Below are 17,107 nucleotides of genomic sequence, written 5' to 3' on the forward strand. Positions count from 1 at the left end.
AAATAAAGATATTTAGAGGACACCAGGTTAAAAAATGATGCTATACAATTTTTGCTATTATTAGTGTATATTCAGAAGAAATTGCAATATGTTCACTGTTGATGCATTGAGATAAATACTACTGCATATACTGTAGTTTATGACTAAATGTACTGTTTTATTGCATATTGCAGATGAATTAAATACGCTTTATCATTACATCACTGATAAATGAAATATTAACAGGGGGGGGGGGTAGGTTTACCCCCTGTTTGTTATTTCAGAGAAGAATTACTTATTTAGTACCAAAGTTTACTATTTCTAAATAAGAATCAATTTCTTTCAATAAGGAACAGATGGCAAGCCTATGATTAAGCATCAAGCAAAACCTCAACAGCATGTGGAGATAAGTTATTTTGCAAACTGCCTAAGGCATATGATGGTATTAAAATCTTAAAGCTTGTTCCTAGCATTCACAATATCTCCCTGGGTTCTGAAGAAGGTGATACAGGACTGCTTCTAAAAGCACGGATGGAATCCAATGGTATAGTACAGAAGCAGGTATATTGATTCATATAATGAGAATTCTCCGCATCTCTCCCAACCACTTCCCACATCTTCAAAATCTACTATGAAGGTGGCGCAGTACTGGAAGAAGGAAGAATTGCCTACTATTCAAGAATGGACATTAAAAGTAGTAAACGTAGCAGAGATGGCCAAAATCTCAGCATATTTGAAGGATTATTCAGATGAGAAACACAAGCTGGAATGGAAAAGATGGATTGACTACATTCAAAATAAATATCGGACTAAGAAATTCCAATTAGCTTATGAATGAACAAGGAATGTTACAATTTATCTAAAGTTAGTTTAATAAAAGGGGAGTTAAAGTACAAGAGGAGGTAGGATGCTATAGTTAGTTAGCTTATGTTAGTGTATGATTGTTAAATGTTTATACCCTGTATTTTGCTCTGGGAGGTTGGGGGGAGGGAAGGTTGGAGGAGGGGTAGGGTTGGGGTGGAGGGAGGGAAGGGGAAGGGGAAATATTTGTAAAATTATTAAATTCTTAATAAAAAAAATCTACTATGAAGCTGGAACAGATTTTGAATACATATGGGGAGGGTCTCCCCATTTGGGAACCCGTGAGAATACACCATTGGATTCAGTTCTTTTCTCCCCTCCACAATTCAAGCCTGTTCTGAAAAACTTTTGCATGAGAAATTATTTACCTATCATGGCATATTCTCCCTGCTGGCCATTAGGACCTACCTTGCTTTCCGTATTAATGGTAAAGACAGTGTCTCTTTGGTCTAGAAGTTTGCAAGAATAGGCAATGTTGACAGCTGTTTCCTGCTTATCTCCAGTTAATACCCATGTTTGGATTCCAGCTTCTTTGAAGGCAGCAATGGTATCAGGCACGCCTTCTTGCAACCGGTCTTCAATCCCTGTTGCTCCTTGTGAAAAGGAAATAATTAGCATTATTGATTGCTGCCACAGGGAAGGCACACTTCTGGGATCTAGGTAAATGGCAGTATTTAATCGATGGAAATCAGAGCACGGCCAGGCAGATATGATGAGAGACAGGTGATCCCTCAAGTAACTAGGCTCTATGCCATTCATTAGGAATAATTAGGAAACAATTGCCATGTGATAAAGCAGCCCATACCCCACATTTAACTTTTGTTATATTTTACAATAATTGCTCTGCAAAACAGTTGTGATTAAGAGATTCTTCTTTAGGACTTTAGAATATAAACCATTTTTTTTCATTCCTACAATTGGCTTATGCAAAATGGTTTGTATGCCAATTGTAGGAATGAAAAAGATGGTTTATATTCTAAACGTTTTGCAGAGCAATTATTGTAAAATATAACAAAAGTTCTGTATGCTCTGTATGTACTATGGGGTTGGGATACATTTATTATACACATATACACGTGCACCACTGCTGGAGCAATGAGGCATAGGATTGCACAAGAACATTTGTTTTAGCTTTTCATTATCTTCTGGAAGATGAGCTTAAAAGGTCAAAACTTACATAAGAATAAAAGAAAAACTAATGGAAAGCTGACCTGTTTAACCAAAAACCATTCACTAAACAGGTTATCTATTGTTTCAATGCAAAACGTAGAAAACCCTATTCCCTGGTTTGAGATGTTCCAGAATTAAAATAACTCTGCTAAATGAACATTGAAAATAATTACTGAAAGAGTAATAACAACTTTCCTACTGGGATCAATCTAACGTTATTGGAAATTTTAACTATTACATATTGAATACAAACTATCACATAAAACCTGGATAGCTAAGCTGTGACTGACAGCTGAGGTTTATAGGAGTCCAGATTGGTGCAAAGAGGTCTTCATAGGACACAAACATAGAACATAATGAAGCAAAATTGTCTACATCAGTGCTCAGAAGATATGACATATAAGACATATGTGCTGTAGTGTACAACTAAATGATGTCATTTCATGTTTTGGGTTTCTGAGGTGCAACTGGCAGGTTACAGTTTACAGATTAACAAAGTTGAAAGGGACTTTGTAGGTCATCTAGTCCAACCCCACTGCCCAAGCAGGTGGTACATTGGCTACTCTTGACTCAGAACCAGGTAACACTCATTTTAAACCTGAATTGAGATACTGATTTATTAGTAATCATGACTATCAGATTAATTAGGCTAGAATGAATAAATACTTCAAGATACCTAATAAGGTGAGTTTACTTTCCAGATGTTGTGCTGCTTCCATTAAAAGTTCATCTTTGTTGTCAATAGCTATTTCTGCCTCATGATGAAAGTTGAGCCATTTTCGAAATTCCTCTTCACTTAAAATCTGTCATGGTGTAAAGTCGACATGTAAGTGAAAATACTAAATGCCTGTCATTAGGTTGGTGGAGATCAACAACTCTAGTCTGATTCAGTCGTTAGAACATTTGTTGTTACCAACTGCAATTCTAATACATTATCACTAACTATGATGGGTTATAAAAGTTAGGGTAGTGTTACTTCACAAATACAAATAGAGTCAGGTAGCAATTAATAGTATTTTGACAACTGAGCACAAAGTATGCAATATTACAAACACACAGCCTGAAGTAATAGATTTGATGAAGTATTATGTCCTAAAAATTGAGTTAATTTTGAAGCAGATACAGCTATGTTTTATTTTAATAAGAATTCTGGGAATACAGGAAAATTCTAGTGAAGGAAAATAAAGCATTTTCAGTAGGAGAAACTGTGATTTAAGAGATGAACTACGGTTTGTGAATTCCAGTATCTGAGCTGACAGAGAAGAATTTGAAGCTTTATTCTGTCCTCAGAGGCATTTATATGAGATGACATCCAAGGATTCTCACTGAATAAAGCAGAGATGAAGTCTTGTACTTTGAATCATGATCAAAGCAAGCCTAAGAATATGCTGTCTGAAATAAAACCCTGGACATCCTGCCAAAGTCCACGAACAAGACTAAGAACAGAATTATTTCAGCATTGATAATGGAATAGCATCCTCCATTGAGTCTGAGGGGCTCCCAACTCATAAATGGCATCCAAGTTCGGTGAGATGGCATAGAGCATTCTTCAAAACTATTGTGAGCTGTGATGGCGCAGTGGTTAGAAAGAATGCAGTACTGTAGGCTACATCTACTGACTGCCGGCAGCCAGCAGTTTGGCAGTTCGAGTCTCACCGGCTCAAGATTGATTCAGTCTTCCATCCTTTCGAGGTCAGTAAAATGAGGACCCAGATTGTTGGGGGAAATATGCTGACTCTAAACCGCTTAGAAAGGGCTGTAAAACACTGTGAAGCATTATATACTGGTAAGTCTAAATGCTATTGCTGTTGCTCACCACTCACATAAATCTGAAGTTTTACCCTGTTTAATAACAAAGTGCAGGAGCTCTGCCTTTTGGTATTTATATTCTGCAGCAATGAGATAGTATCAGTTGAGCAAGAAAACCATAATGTGTACAATGAAATAATAATAAAAAGCTTCATATCTTAATTACATTACTGCAAATGTTATTGACAGAGTTTGGTATCACTTTGGCAGATGATACGTACCAAAAACCAGACAGTGGAAATGTCTCTTTTGTTTTGCTGGAGTGCTAGATGATTTTAATACTTATGGTACTAATATTATAGCATTTAATATTTATTATTAAGATGTTCTTCCAAAGTCTCTCTCTGGTATAGAATGGGACTTGGAGAACTGGTGTATGATGATAGAGGACTATCTAGAACAGTGGTTCTCAACCTGTGGGTCGGGACCCCTTTGGGGGTCGAATGACCCTTTCACAGGGGTCGCCTAAGACCATCGGAAAACACATATTTTCGATGGTCTTAGGAACCGAGACACCAATTTTATGGTTGGGGGTCATACAACATGAGGAACTGTATTAAAGGGTCGCGGCATTGGGAAGGTTGAGAACCCCTGATCTAGAAGATGTTACCAGAAGGTGATAATAGTTTTCTTTGGAATTTCATTTTCTCCATCATTATTTAAAACGCTCCTAAAATTTATGGAAGCCTTGTTCACATTATTGACATCTGATGCTGCCAAATCCTGATGAGTTGTAATTCTGTATGTCTTTCCTACCTAAATCCAAGAAGGCTATTTAATACCTACTACTGTCAATAAAGGATTACACGAGGGAACAACAAATAGAAGCTTAATCCAAATGAATTGAAAATGTTCCTGTCTAAAACAGATTGGGATCAGGGATTCCATCTGTGTTGGAAGGAACTGTGATTCTTTTTACTCACAATTTGGCCCTGAGTGCATTTGCACAGCTACAGCTAGGGTGCCAACTGCACCTATTCCTGGAGATGTTAGATGATGATAAATGTCTTCATTATATCATATAGGAGCAGCCATTAACACAATCGCAACGAACTAACCTTTGAAAATGATTCAGAAACTTTGATTGGCATAAAATGCTGCAGGCAGGCAATTGACCTTCAGTTTTAGTGGGCACATCTCCCTTACTGCAAGAGCATTATTGATTTCCAAGCTGTTTCTGGCCACAGTTCAAAGTGCTAGTTATCCCCTATAAAGCTTTCCACCATGTGGGATCAGGCAGTTTGAAAGAAGAAAAAAAAGTCTCCCACATGACCTTACTCAGGCTTTAAGATCCTCTGGGGAAGTTCTGTTCTGTTATTATCAGAGGGAAGAATGCAAAAGATCTCTCTTCCAAAAATTCCGATGTACCCAGCTTTGTCCCTTCTTTAACATCTTTCCACTGTCGGACAAATATAGTTTTATTCACATAGATGTTTAATTTTCCAGCTGCTGTAAGAGCAAATGGTGCTGCATGTTTTTCCTTCTGGAAAAATATATATTTATTGCATTGTTTTGCATACCAACTTGTGCATACTATAAAGAGGAAAAATGGATTTGGAGTTAAAAGCAGGTGAATTTTGCCAATCAGTTGCTGCATGTCTTCAGGTCATTTCTGCTGTTTCTTTCTCCTATCAGGTAAGGGTTCCAAAATGAAAGTAATTTTCCTAATATTTCAAGCTAACACTCAGTGCTACTGAGAACAATACCTTCCAAACGTTTTTCTGACCATCAGCCAAAAACTGTAATTCACATATTATTTTCTTTGGAGCAGTCCAGAAATGTTTATGCAGGCTTTGATGCTTATTCTAAACTAAAGCAGGATAAAAACCACAGGTTGTAATTTACACTACGATTAACCAGCCTAGCCGGAGTACCAAATGTTTCAAGAAACAACAGAGAAGCTCTGTTTGATTGCAAATGTTTCTGATATTCAAAAGTTAGTAATAGGAAGAACAGATGTCAAAAGACTGGATTAGAGTATTGCTTTCCTTTAGCTTCATTTTAAGATGATTCAGATGAGAGGGCAGTAAGAACCGTAGGAAATTAATCTGGGTAACAAAGCATTTGCCATTGGGGAACTGGCTCAAAGTGTCAAAACAAGCCATTTACTGAAGTGATTGCAATTATTATTGCTATTATTACCATTAAAAAAAGAATTACCTTCTTTGCTATGCATAGAGTTCTCAGACCGTCATGTGCATACCAATCTAAATGTTTTTGTGTTTGTGTTCTCACTCTTCTTATTCTTTTTCCTGTGGCCACACTAGCTGTGAAACACAAAGGAAATCTGCTGATTCTCACCACAGATTTAAGAAGTACCCTCTTAAGTACCCTTCTGCAGCCCAAAACTAAGACATTTTTTTGACGCACAACAAAAAAAAAATCCTCGTGGGCATTGGTCTTTCTTTTCTGTCAAGATTTAAGTATTACCCACATGTGATGCTTGATTTTACTTTATACATGAACAGAGTCAACTTGGTCCTTATCAATTACATCTAACCTGGGCAACTGAAGGCTTTTAAGATGCTACTGAAGCAATTTTCACCATTGTACATTTTAGCTAGGGCTGCTGAAGTAGTAGCCACAAAGCTCCCCAATCATGGGATTTCTTACCCCTGCCCTACAATGTGATTTCTATTATTTAGAGTTTACTGTTAATTACCAGTTTGTGTATCTTCTCCTATTAGAGAATCACTATGGTCATTTTTTTACCATTTTAATACAGTGCTCATAAAAACAAATTAATGTCTACATTAATAATTAGAAAGGATACAGGCTTTCTTAATTAGTCTGTTCAATATCCTTTCTAATTACGTAAATCAACATCCTTGCTCTCATTTTCACTACTAAGGTTTCTAAGTGTATTGTTTCTGCTGCAAACTGAAGCCTATACATCTTGAAGATACTGTCCAACAATCAAAAGTACCCTCTTTTCCTGAAAATAATATCTCCCCAGATAATAAGCCCAATTGGGCTTTTGAGCGCATGCGCTAAAATAAGCTCTCGTCTGATAATAAGCCCTCCCCGAAAATATTGCAACGCAGCAGCAGCCATGAGGTGACCACGCTCGACGCCTCCTGCACCTCAAAAATAATAAGACCTCCCTGAAAATAAGGCCAAGTGCTTATTTCGGGGGTCAAAAGAAAATAAGACCCTGTCTTATTTTCAGGGGAACATGGTATGCCTTCCTCCTAGTTCATTAGTTCTGTACCTTTGGTAGGGTCTTCCAATACATCCATTATGGCGGAGTCTGCCCCTTTGGTATAGACTATGATTTCTTTGGTGAGGGGATGCCTTACTACCACCGACATCCTCTTCCTGCTGGAATCAAAACCCAAGGTGAACAAGAGGTCAAAGGTCAGAAGAGTCCCTTCCGGCAGCCTTACAGTCACTTGTTCAGGCGTTCTGGAGACTAATGTAAACTGGTAGGCATGGGCTGCGTGGACTAGAGCTGCTTCGTCTGGGCTTTCTGCCTCATAACAAATTTCTCCCTGCAAAGGCCCATGGTTTCTGCCTGCAAAGCTCCTCTCATTTGGAGAGGGATCCGAAACCCCACAGAGGTCATTCTCACTGAAGGACTCCCTTCTAAGACTCTCATCATCTGTTAAGCTGGAACAGCTTTGAGTAGGACATTCATCTTTCATTTTTGATTCCGCAGAGGCAGTGCTGCTCTCTGTGTTAATACTCTCTCCTAAGTCTGAACTTGATTGAACCGATGTCTGGCTGAGGCTTGCCAACTTCAGCCACTGGAACAGCTGGTGAATTTTCTCCAGGGAGAGTCCTGACTGCTTCATCAGTGATGGTGTTGTAACCTTAAGAGAAAAGAGGGAATTGGGATTAATTAAAGCAAACATTCTGCAGCACAGCTAATATGAAATTGGACCATTTCACATTAACAGAGGAAACATGGAGAAGGTGCCAAGTAATGCCATTACTCAAACTTAGGGGCTCATTAATTGGACATCTCGATAAGGGGGATTTTGTTGGCTTCCTTATGTAGATAAAAACCAAAGCTTTACACGAACAGTTTAGGAATTGAGATATTTATAAGCCCATTACAGAATATTTCCTAGGATATATAGCACCTTTTAAATGATTGAGACAGAATGGATGCAAGTGAAATTTCTGTGTATTCTTTCAGTGATTTAAGCTCTATAAATGGTTTAAGGGAAAAAGTATGTTTCTTAAAACTCAGAAAAATCCCCAACTCTCAAATGAGTGTGCTTTTTTTTCTCGTCTATGGTGGTTAAGCAATTAAAATGTTTCTTTAATCATCTGCTTGGTTTATTTACAATACCAGTTTTGCCTCTTAACCCACTTCCCCCTCTATGAATGCACAAACCAAGGGGGAGTCTTGGTCTTGCTTGCTATGATGTGACAACATTATTGTGCACTTTGTGGATCTTAGTTTGGGCAAGAAATCACAGTGTGGTTCCAGGCTGAAAAATGGCCTACTCCTGTTCTGCATAAAGATGATGTTTTTTCTTATTGTGTAGAAAGACAGATTTTTTTTTAAAAAAATGAAGCTCCTATTCACTGTAAATGGCAGAATTAATTAAAGATAGAGATGTATGTCAACCTATTTTACTGCATTTCAGCTTCACGTTGTTCATTTGGGTATTAATTACACTCAGTTTCTACGTAAGTTTATGGAGAAGATTATTTAAAAAAAACTCTGCAAGGAAAAGTGTGTATATAAAATATGATTAAGTCTCCCAAACAACATTCCCAAGTTTATCTTATTCATGGGTAGCATCTTGTTAATATTGTAGAGTTTCTTCATGATGTTCTAAAATTCCTTTTATTGGGTTTTGCTGAGTTAAACGTTTAGCAGGTAGGGGAGGTGGAGGAAGAAAGCTGAGCATTATATTTCTGTGCTCAACCATAAGGACTGTTATGAGTGCATAAAATAATAGTTCTGCAAAATAAGTGAGTTTCAAGATGGGATGTACAGGAAAATTGCAATAAGAAAGTGAAGGAACTTTTAGAAAAAAATTAAAGAGGAATTGGAAATGTTTCAAATGAGAGTGCTCAGATGAGAGTACTCAAAACCTTCAGCAGGTACAATAAGAAACTGAAAGGGATAATACCAAACTAGGTGCTACACATATTGATTCTTCTAAATTTTGAGGTTGATTATGGATTACAAACACTTAATGTGGAATTTAAATGGAGCAAATATTTCTCAAAAGAGAAAAGATCATTTGAAAAACAAGATATAATTTTTCCACAAGCCACACATGGAAAAAAAAAGTTATAAAACTTGTGTGAAGAATTTATTTTAGCAGAAACTAAAAAAAGAAACGGAGTTGTGTTGTATAAAATTAAGTCATATTGTAGTCTAACCCTAAATTTTATTACAACTTATATTAAAAAAACAAGATAAATTTTTATTACACTCTCCATAAGATCTTTATAGCACACTACTTTATCCTCATTTGGGGCATAATTTCCCCTTAAACCCTTACAAATAGCTTTCACCCCAACAAATATGTTATGGTCTTCAGTCGATACAAGTTCTGGTTTCGGCTGAGGATGAAGCCAAGTGATTCACTGAGGGAGATGGGCAGTTAAGAAATATGAAATATAAATGAATAACTAAAACAATTTTGACCAGGTCAATTAATAAATTAATATTTCTGTTATAATGAAGAAATATAATATATCCTCAGGTTATTATTCAGTTTAGCTAAATATATTAAGGTAAAGGTAAAGGTTCACCTTGCACATATGCTCTAGTCGTTCCTAACTCTAGCTGGGACAAGTAACAGGAGCTCACTCCATTATGCATCGCTAGGGATTCAAACTGCCGAACTGCCGACCTTTTTGATCAACAAGAAGGGATGCCACTGCGTCCCTTCTAAATACATTAGTTTCCCTTTAGGAACAGAGTTTCTCCAATAGTAAAGGATTTCTTTTTTTCACAGAAGAAAAGATCCGCATTAACATTGGCTGTTATTTCTCAGAGTAAGTTTGCTTAATTGGCATATTTTAACTGATAAGCACAGGTAGCTTAAATGTACTATTTAAAATAAACCTATTTCTCTGACTTTATCCTTCATAATTTAGTAGAGAAAAAATACTTAGGCTTTGGGGACTCTTTTTCTGAAAGAACCTTTTTGAGAATCTGTGAGTTCATTTTTAAACATGAGAATATAAATCATAAAAAAGTAATGAAAGAAACTGATGCTTTTTAAAAATGTAAATTTAATTAGTTTCACCTTTTTCTTCTTAAAAGTGGATGCTTTTCATTTCTGCAAATGGATGTACTTTGGATTTGATCCAGATTTTTTGATACTCATTTTTTCCCAAAGATTTAGAGGAAAAATAAATAAACAGAATTGGTTCATCCATCTCAAAAGTTGTTTCTTTTGTTGAAGATTCCAACAATATATTCTGTTGAATGTCAGTCTTCTATTTTCTCTATTGTGTATTTTTTTATATGAATAAAATTGTATGAAGTATTCATATGTTATTATTTTGTATTGTCCTTGATAAAGGAATTGCTTGAAACTTGTTTCTGTACAGTGAATTATTTTTTTTACTTGCCCTTTCTATCTCCTTTCGGTGGGATATTGATTAAGTTCATTCACACAAAATGGTAGGGAATTCTGGACATTAACTAGGATTACTGAAGGTCAAAAGTAGGGAAATATTCTCCCTTATTATAAAGTAATATTTCTTTCTAGCCTGCTTGAGAGTGGTTGCCATATGCTTTCAACTATTACATTGAATAGATAGAACATTCTTCCTCAACTAGCAAGGCAGTCAAAGTGAAAGGTTACCCTTTGCCTTGGTTCAGTTGCTGTAGATACCACTACTGTGTTGCAAAGGGTCAGAGCAAGAAAGAAGTCTGTGATGGAAGACGTGGTTTCTCCAGCAGTAAAGGATTTCAAAGATTCTGGTGGGCACGAGAGGTTCTTCATTTTCATCAGCAGCTTGTTGTCAGGGGTCACATCTTTCTCCTGAAATGCATATTATTCAGTTAAAGCAGACATTTGGAGCATTAGGATTGTGTGAAAAATAACATCTTACGCTGGGTGTTGTAAAAATTTCAAGAACACTGTGTTTGTACAGAACGATACCAATCCAAGCACAAAGGCAACAGATCAGCTTACTTCTGTTGCCGAACATATACACCAACACACACACATATAAAACCTTTGTCCAATATATGTCATGTGTCAGTTTCAACAGGGGTCAATAACACATAGATTTCCATTCTTCCAAGGTCGTTAAACGAGGACCGAGATTGTTGGGGGCAATATGCTGACTCTGTAAACTGCTTAGAGAGGTCTGCAAAGTCTTACTGCTATTGCTACCACATGTGGCCCTCTAATTTTCTTAGGATTGTGCTCTTAAATTCAGTGGTGAACAGCCTGAACTGTGATTCTTTATCATCTCTGCTTTTGGGGGAAATAGATGCACAAAACATCAGAATTAGCTTATTATCAATAACTGCCAAGTTTCCTAAACTGCGAAAAACATACCCTCAAAAATACTGCTCCATTCTCCTTTGGGAAAGACATCAGACCTTGCCATGCCTATCTCTGCCCAAGATGCCCAAGAAATGGCTTTTTCAAAAGTATGACATAGTATTTAAAATTATTACCTGCATCTGCATTATAGGTCAACATGTAGAAGAGAATATTTATAGCTCAGGGTTGAACTACGGAGTCCTTGGTGCTAGGTTGTTTCCTCGCAAATGTTTCATTACCAACCTGATGATGTTACCTAGTTTGGTAATAATACATCTGCAAGAAAAACAAACAAGCTCAGAGAGCACCAAGGAGTCCGTAGGCCAACTTCTTTGCATCTTGCTTTTGGAAGGATTGGATATCATTTTCTGGATGCCGAAGACATTTTGCTAAATACTGCTGGCTCCAAGCTGGGAAGGAATGGGGGCTGGTTCAAGAAAGATGTAAGGGTTTCCTTCAAGTGTAAAGGCAGAGACTAACTAAGAACAGTCAGCATGTTGATCATGCTTGCTCTCACTGCTCCATATTTATATGTAATTCTTTTGTAATAAGCCAGAAAGCACATTTGCATCAGGAGAACAATAATCTGCTTAGACTGATACCAATTGATGTACATGGTTCTTCTTATTTGCATTTGCCTCTCTGGATCATTTGCCTGATTTTTGCCTAATATTTTAAGAAAGCGCTCACATACAATTTTGCCCATGTAATGTAGCTACTTGCTTGATTTCTTGTCAATGGTCTTAAGAGACAGATATTTGAAGGTGTCATTTTACTAACCTTTAACTCCTGTGCCTTCTTGGCATGCTAAATTGCTACTTATTCTTTTTACCTGCTTATTATTCCTGACTGATTATTATTCTTGATATAGATCTTTAAAAAAGAAATTGCTGTTATACCTCTAAGAATTTGAGGCTAGGTTTGTCTTCTTTGTAAAGCCGAAATTTACTTTATGTTATTGCTCACTAGGGCTCAATGTGCTGTAGGAATGTGCTTTGGTCTGAAGTCTCAACTATAACCTCTTATTATCAGAGAGGGAAAAAAACAGCAGGGAAAAAATGCATTTTTAAATTTCAACCTCTTTTTATATGTAGTTTCCCTATGTATTTACAATGTAACTATCTGGCTTCAGTTCTGTTTTAATTTTTCTGTTATTTTTTTTTAAAAAGCAATACAAATTAATTTTAAAAGGTCAGAGGGGAGAAAATTTGACTCTCTCAAATAAGACAAAACATATCCCGCACATAGCATATTACTAATCCAAAATGTTTACTTCAAATATGTATACATAATCATAGGATCTCAGAGCAAATTTTGCCTGGTGACTGGCACCTATTGAACACCTCAATATTTCCTCTTTTTCTTATAGTTGCAACTGAGATTTTTCCCCCTAAACCAGCTGTAGGAGCAAGGTTTTATAATTTAAAGAAGTGAAAGGTCATACTTACAAGGGTGCTACTAAATGCCACCTGAGATGGAGCAATTCCCCAGAGACCCTGATATTTATTTCTTGTGTGTCCTTGAAAATGGGGCCGAGCACTATGACATCTTTGCAAAGGCCTCACATTGTTTCTCTGTGTTACTGTGGTTATTTCTCCAACTTTGGAAGGGAGGCTCAAATGTTTCTTCCAGTTTTCATTCTCTGAATTGATTTCCTTGTATGAATCCAACCGCTTAGCTATGAGAGACAAAAAGAACCAAGACAATGTAGTGGTTAAAATGTTGGATTTGAGCTCGGAAGACCCAGCATCAAGTCCACACACATCGCAAGGCTCACTAGTTGACTTTAAACCAGTTATAGTCTTCAATCTACTCCACATGAGTCTTAGTGGAATAAAAGAGATCACCGTGTTTACCCCTTCAAAGTCCTGAGAAAGGTGCCCCTTCTATTGGTTCTGGTGGGGCAGACAGAAACAATGGGGGAGAGGCAGTCACCTGAGGAAGTCACCTGTGGGACAGGAATCAAGCCTTAAGGGGAATGGGAGTCAGACGCAAAAGATCACACATAAGGTCTAATTAAACTGATTTATTGCTACTCATGCCTATGCACAGGAATAGGCTCAACTAATGATTACAACCACTAGGAATTCAGATCTCTTGCATACAATCTAGGAGTTAGATAAGGATGATTGGAATTCAAGAGGGGTTGGACTTAGGTTGCTTGTATCTATGTAGAGATTTTAGGCTTTTAATTCCATTCTCAGGTTCTGCCACTCCTTCCTTTACAATGGGCTGTTTGAGGGCACTTCCTTACAGCTAGGACTTTATTTTTCACAAAGTTTGCTGCACTTTTGCACTGCTTTGTGAATGTCTTCACTGCTGTTCCTTGGGATGGGGGTGAAGTTGAGGTATCCAATGGCTTCTCTTGCAGGGAATAGTAGCGAAGCAAAAACTTGGGAAATCCCCAGAGCTGAGGTGAAGTACCCTCACATTTCCAAAATAAATGCTGAATGGATATCTTATATTTGTTTAAAGCTGAAGCTGATCTTGGTTCAGCTTCTCCCCATATAAGCTCTTTGTTTTCACAGAGGTGCAAATAGCCAGCATCCTTCTCAAAATACCCTTCTGCATCCTTCTGTGTATAAGGGACTGGAATCACAAAGGGTTTACTTTGTGACCTCTGTGTATAAATGCACATATGGTATAGTCCTGTCTATGTGCATACAACATATCCTGTAGTCTATTTCCTTCTCAACTTCCAAGAAAGGACTAAGCTGCAGGACATTTGTATTTCATATTTGAAGTGAATTTCTTTCTCCTCCAGCAGTTTTCACATTCAGATTAATTTAACACTTAAGAGCAAGCACACAAACCTTACCATTTTCCTGATGTGAAAATTCTTTCCCATTAATTGTACATCTTCGAAATACCATTTTGTTCTCCGTCAGAGTCCCTGTTTTGTCAGAGAAGACATACTGAACTTGTCCCAAGTCTTCAGTGATATTGAGTGCTCGGCATTGTATGGGCAAATCTTGCTCTTCATTATACAAGTCAATATCATTATGAATTAAGAAGACTTGGCCCAACTTGATTAGTTCAATCGATATATAGAGGGAGATCGGAATTAAGATCTGAAAGAAAACATTTCTCAGCATGTTAGAAATTCTTTTGCTGGATAATTTTCTGTTTCTTTTCTTGACATTAACAATGACTGCTACAAGAAGTCTCCACAGAGATTTCCATAGTATCACCTATGTCTTACTCTGAAGTCTTTATTGGCCTTCAGAGTTGGGGCAAATCTACAGAGTACCCACCATCTCGGTGCCTCTTTCTCAGCCATCCTGGAGCTCTACAGAGATCAGGAAAATAATGGCATTTATTTCCCATGGCTGGGAAATTATTACTGTAATATTTATAGCTGTTTTAGCACTTGGTTTTTACTTTCTGCTTGATATTGTTTTTAGATTTAACTTTCAGATTTCAGATTTAATGGTACATTGTAATTATATTTTTGTTTTTACAGTTGCTGTTTTTAACTTTTCTGCTAGTCCCTACAAGAACCTTTTTAAAAGAGTGACGTTCAAGTATAATAAATGAAAATATCATGACCCTATATAGTTATACTAAGAATATCTAATAATAGATTACAATGGGATTTTTCTGGAAAGTTGTAATGTATGATAATATGGATTTATATTGGATTAAGTCTACTATTTTTACTCTAAAATTGAAGCACTTTGTAAATATATTTCTGCTCAGAATTTTCCAGTGAGGTCATTTTCTCCCCATTTCTTTGCAATCACTGGGACAAACAAGAAAAAAGTTAAGGAAACAATTGATCCATTGCTAGGAGAAAGTGTCAAGAAGGTGACAAGCAATAGGGAGAAAGCAGATCTATTTAACTCATGTTTTGCATCTGTCTTTACACAAAGGGATAAAACAGTCCAACCTATCAAAAACAGCATCACAAAAATCAGATTAGGAACACAAATTGAAATAGGGAAGAAAATGGTAAGTGAGCACCTATCTACTCTACATGAGTTCAAATCACCAGGACTGGATGGATTACACCCCAGGGTTCTGAAGGAACTGGCAGACGAGATCTCAGAACCACTGAACTATATCTTTCAGAGATCTTGGAGCACCGGGGAACTACCAGAGGACTGGAAAAGAGCTGATGTGGTTCCCATCTTCAAAAAAAGGGAAAAAATAGATCCAGGAAACTACAGACCTATCAGCCTGACCTCAATACCAGGAAAGATTTTGGAAAAAATAATCAAGCAATGAATTTGCGAACACCTAGAAGCAAACAAAGTAATAGCCAAAAGCCAACATGGGTTTGTCAAAAACAGATCATGCCAGACTAATCTTATTGAATTCTTTGATAATGTGACAAAATTAGTGGACCAGAGGAATGCCATCGATATAGTTTACTTGGACTTCAGTAAGGCATTTGATAAGGTAGACCATAACTAGATAAAGTAGAAGAATGTGGGTTAGACAGCATCACCACCAGATGGATTCGTAACTGACTGACCAACGGCACTCAATGTGTAGTCCTCAATGGAACTGCATCTACATGGAGGGAAGTATGCAGTGGAGTACCCCAAGGCTCTGTTTTAGGCCCAGTACTCTTCAACCTCTTCATCAATGATTTGGATGAGGGAATAAATGGGGAACTCATCAAATTTGCAGATGACACTAAGCTGGCAGGAATAGCTAACACTCCAGAAGATAGGCTTAAGATACAGAAGGATCTTGACAAACTTGAACATTGGGCACTATCTAATAAAATGAAATTCAATGGTGAAAAGAGTAAGGTTCTACATTTAGGCAACAAAAACGGAATGTACAGGTACAGTATAGATGGTACCTTGCTCAGTAGTAGCAACTGTAAAAGGGATCTTGGAGTCCTAGTGGACAACCAATTAAATATGAGCCAGCAGTGTGCAGCAGCTGCCAAAAAGGCCAACACAGTTCTAGGCTGCATAAATAGAGGGATAGAATCAAGATCAGGTGTTAATACCACTTTATAATGTCTTGGTAAGGCCACACTTGTAATACTGCATTCAGTTCTGGTTGCCACGATGTAGAAAAGATGTGGAGACTCTGGAGAGAGTGCAGAAAAGAGCAACAAAGATGATTAGGGGACTGGAGACTAAAACATATGAAGAACGGTTGCAGGAACTGGGTATGTTTAGTTTAAGAGAAAGAAGGACTAGGGGAGACATGATAGCTGTGTTCCAATATCTCAGGGGTTGCCACAAAGAAGAGGGAGTCAAACTATTCTCCAAAGCAGCTGAGGGTAGAAAAAGAAGCAATGGGTGGAAACTAATCAAGGAGAGAAGCAACTTAGAACTGAGGAGAAATTTCCTGACTGTTAGAACAATTAATCAGTGGAACAGCTTGCCTCCAGAAGTTGTGAATGCCCTAACACTGGAAGTCTTTAAGAAGATGTTGGATAGCCATCTGTCTGAAACGGTATAGGATTTCCTGCCTAGGCAGGAGGTTGGACTAGAAGACCTCCAAGGTTCCTTCCAACTCTACTATTGTATTGTATTGTACTTTTCATAAATATTCTGGAGATTCCCACAACCTTTTAGAACATTTACAAGAATGAATATTATGGCTGCTTTAAGAGTCATATTCCAGTATTTTCTCACACTCATGCTGATAACAATGCTCTCTAATCAATATGCAATGTTGATATTGTGTGAGGTCCAATGTCTGCCTGCCTGCCTGATCTCTCTCTCTCTTTCTCTCCCTCCCTCCCTCTCCCCTCTCTCTCATGACTAATTTCTTGCAGCTCCTAGACCTTGTCTAACACTCACTATGAAAAGTCTGGCATCCTCAGGAACCTGTTTCATTAG

The 17,107-nt window shown here is 37.4% G+C and overlaps 1 protein-coding gene across 2 annotated transcripts in view; it reads right to left on the reverse strand.

Annotated features, from left to right (window-relative positions):
* Nucleotides 1-17,107, reverse strand: part of ATP10B (ATPase phospholipid transporting 10B (putative)) — a 56,497-nt gene that overhangs the window by 12,875 nt on the left and 26,515 nt on the right. For both annotated transcript variants that reach the window (XM_081939294.1, XM_081939293.1), the window contains exons 7-13: nt 14,116-14,368; nt 12,746-12,975; nt 10,605-10,784; nt 7,031-7,631; nt 5,980-6,086; nt 2,687-2,813; nt 1,249-1,433 (exon numbers count right to left, since the gene is read on the reverse strand). In XM_081939294.1, coding sequence (XP_081795420.1) covers nt 1,249-1,433; nt 2,687-2,813; nt 5,980-6,086; nt 7,031-7,631; nt 10,605-10,784; nt 12,746-12,975; nt 14,116-14,368 — 1,683 coding nt within the window. The remainder of the gene's footprint in view (nt 1-1,248; nt 1,434-2,686; nt 2,814-5,979; nt 6,087-7,030; nt 7,632-10,604; nt 10,785-12,745; nt 12,976-14,115; nt 14,369-17,107) is intronic.

This window comes from Natrix helvetica (assembly GCF_964273705.1).
Source record: "Natrix helvetica genome assembly, chromosome: 1".
NCBI classification, from domain to species: Eukaryota; Metazoa; Chordata; class Lepidosauria; order Squamata; family Natricidae; genus Natrix; species Natrix helvetica.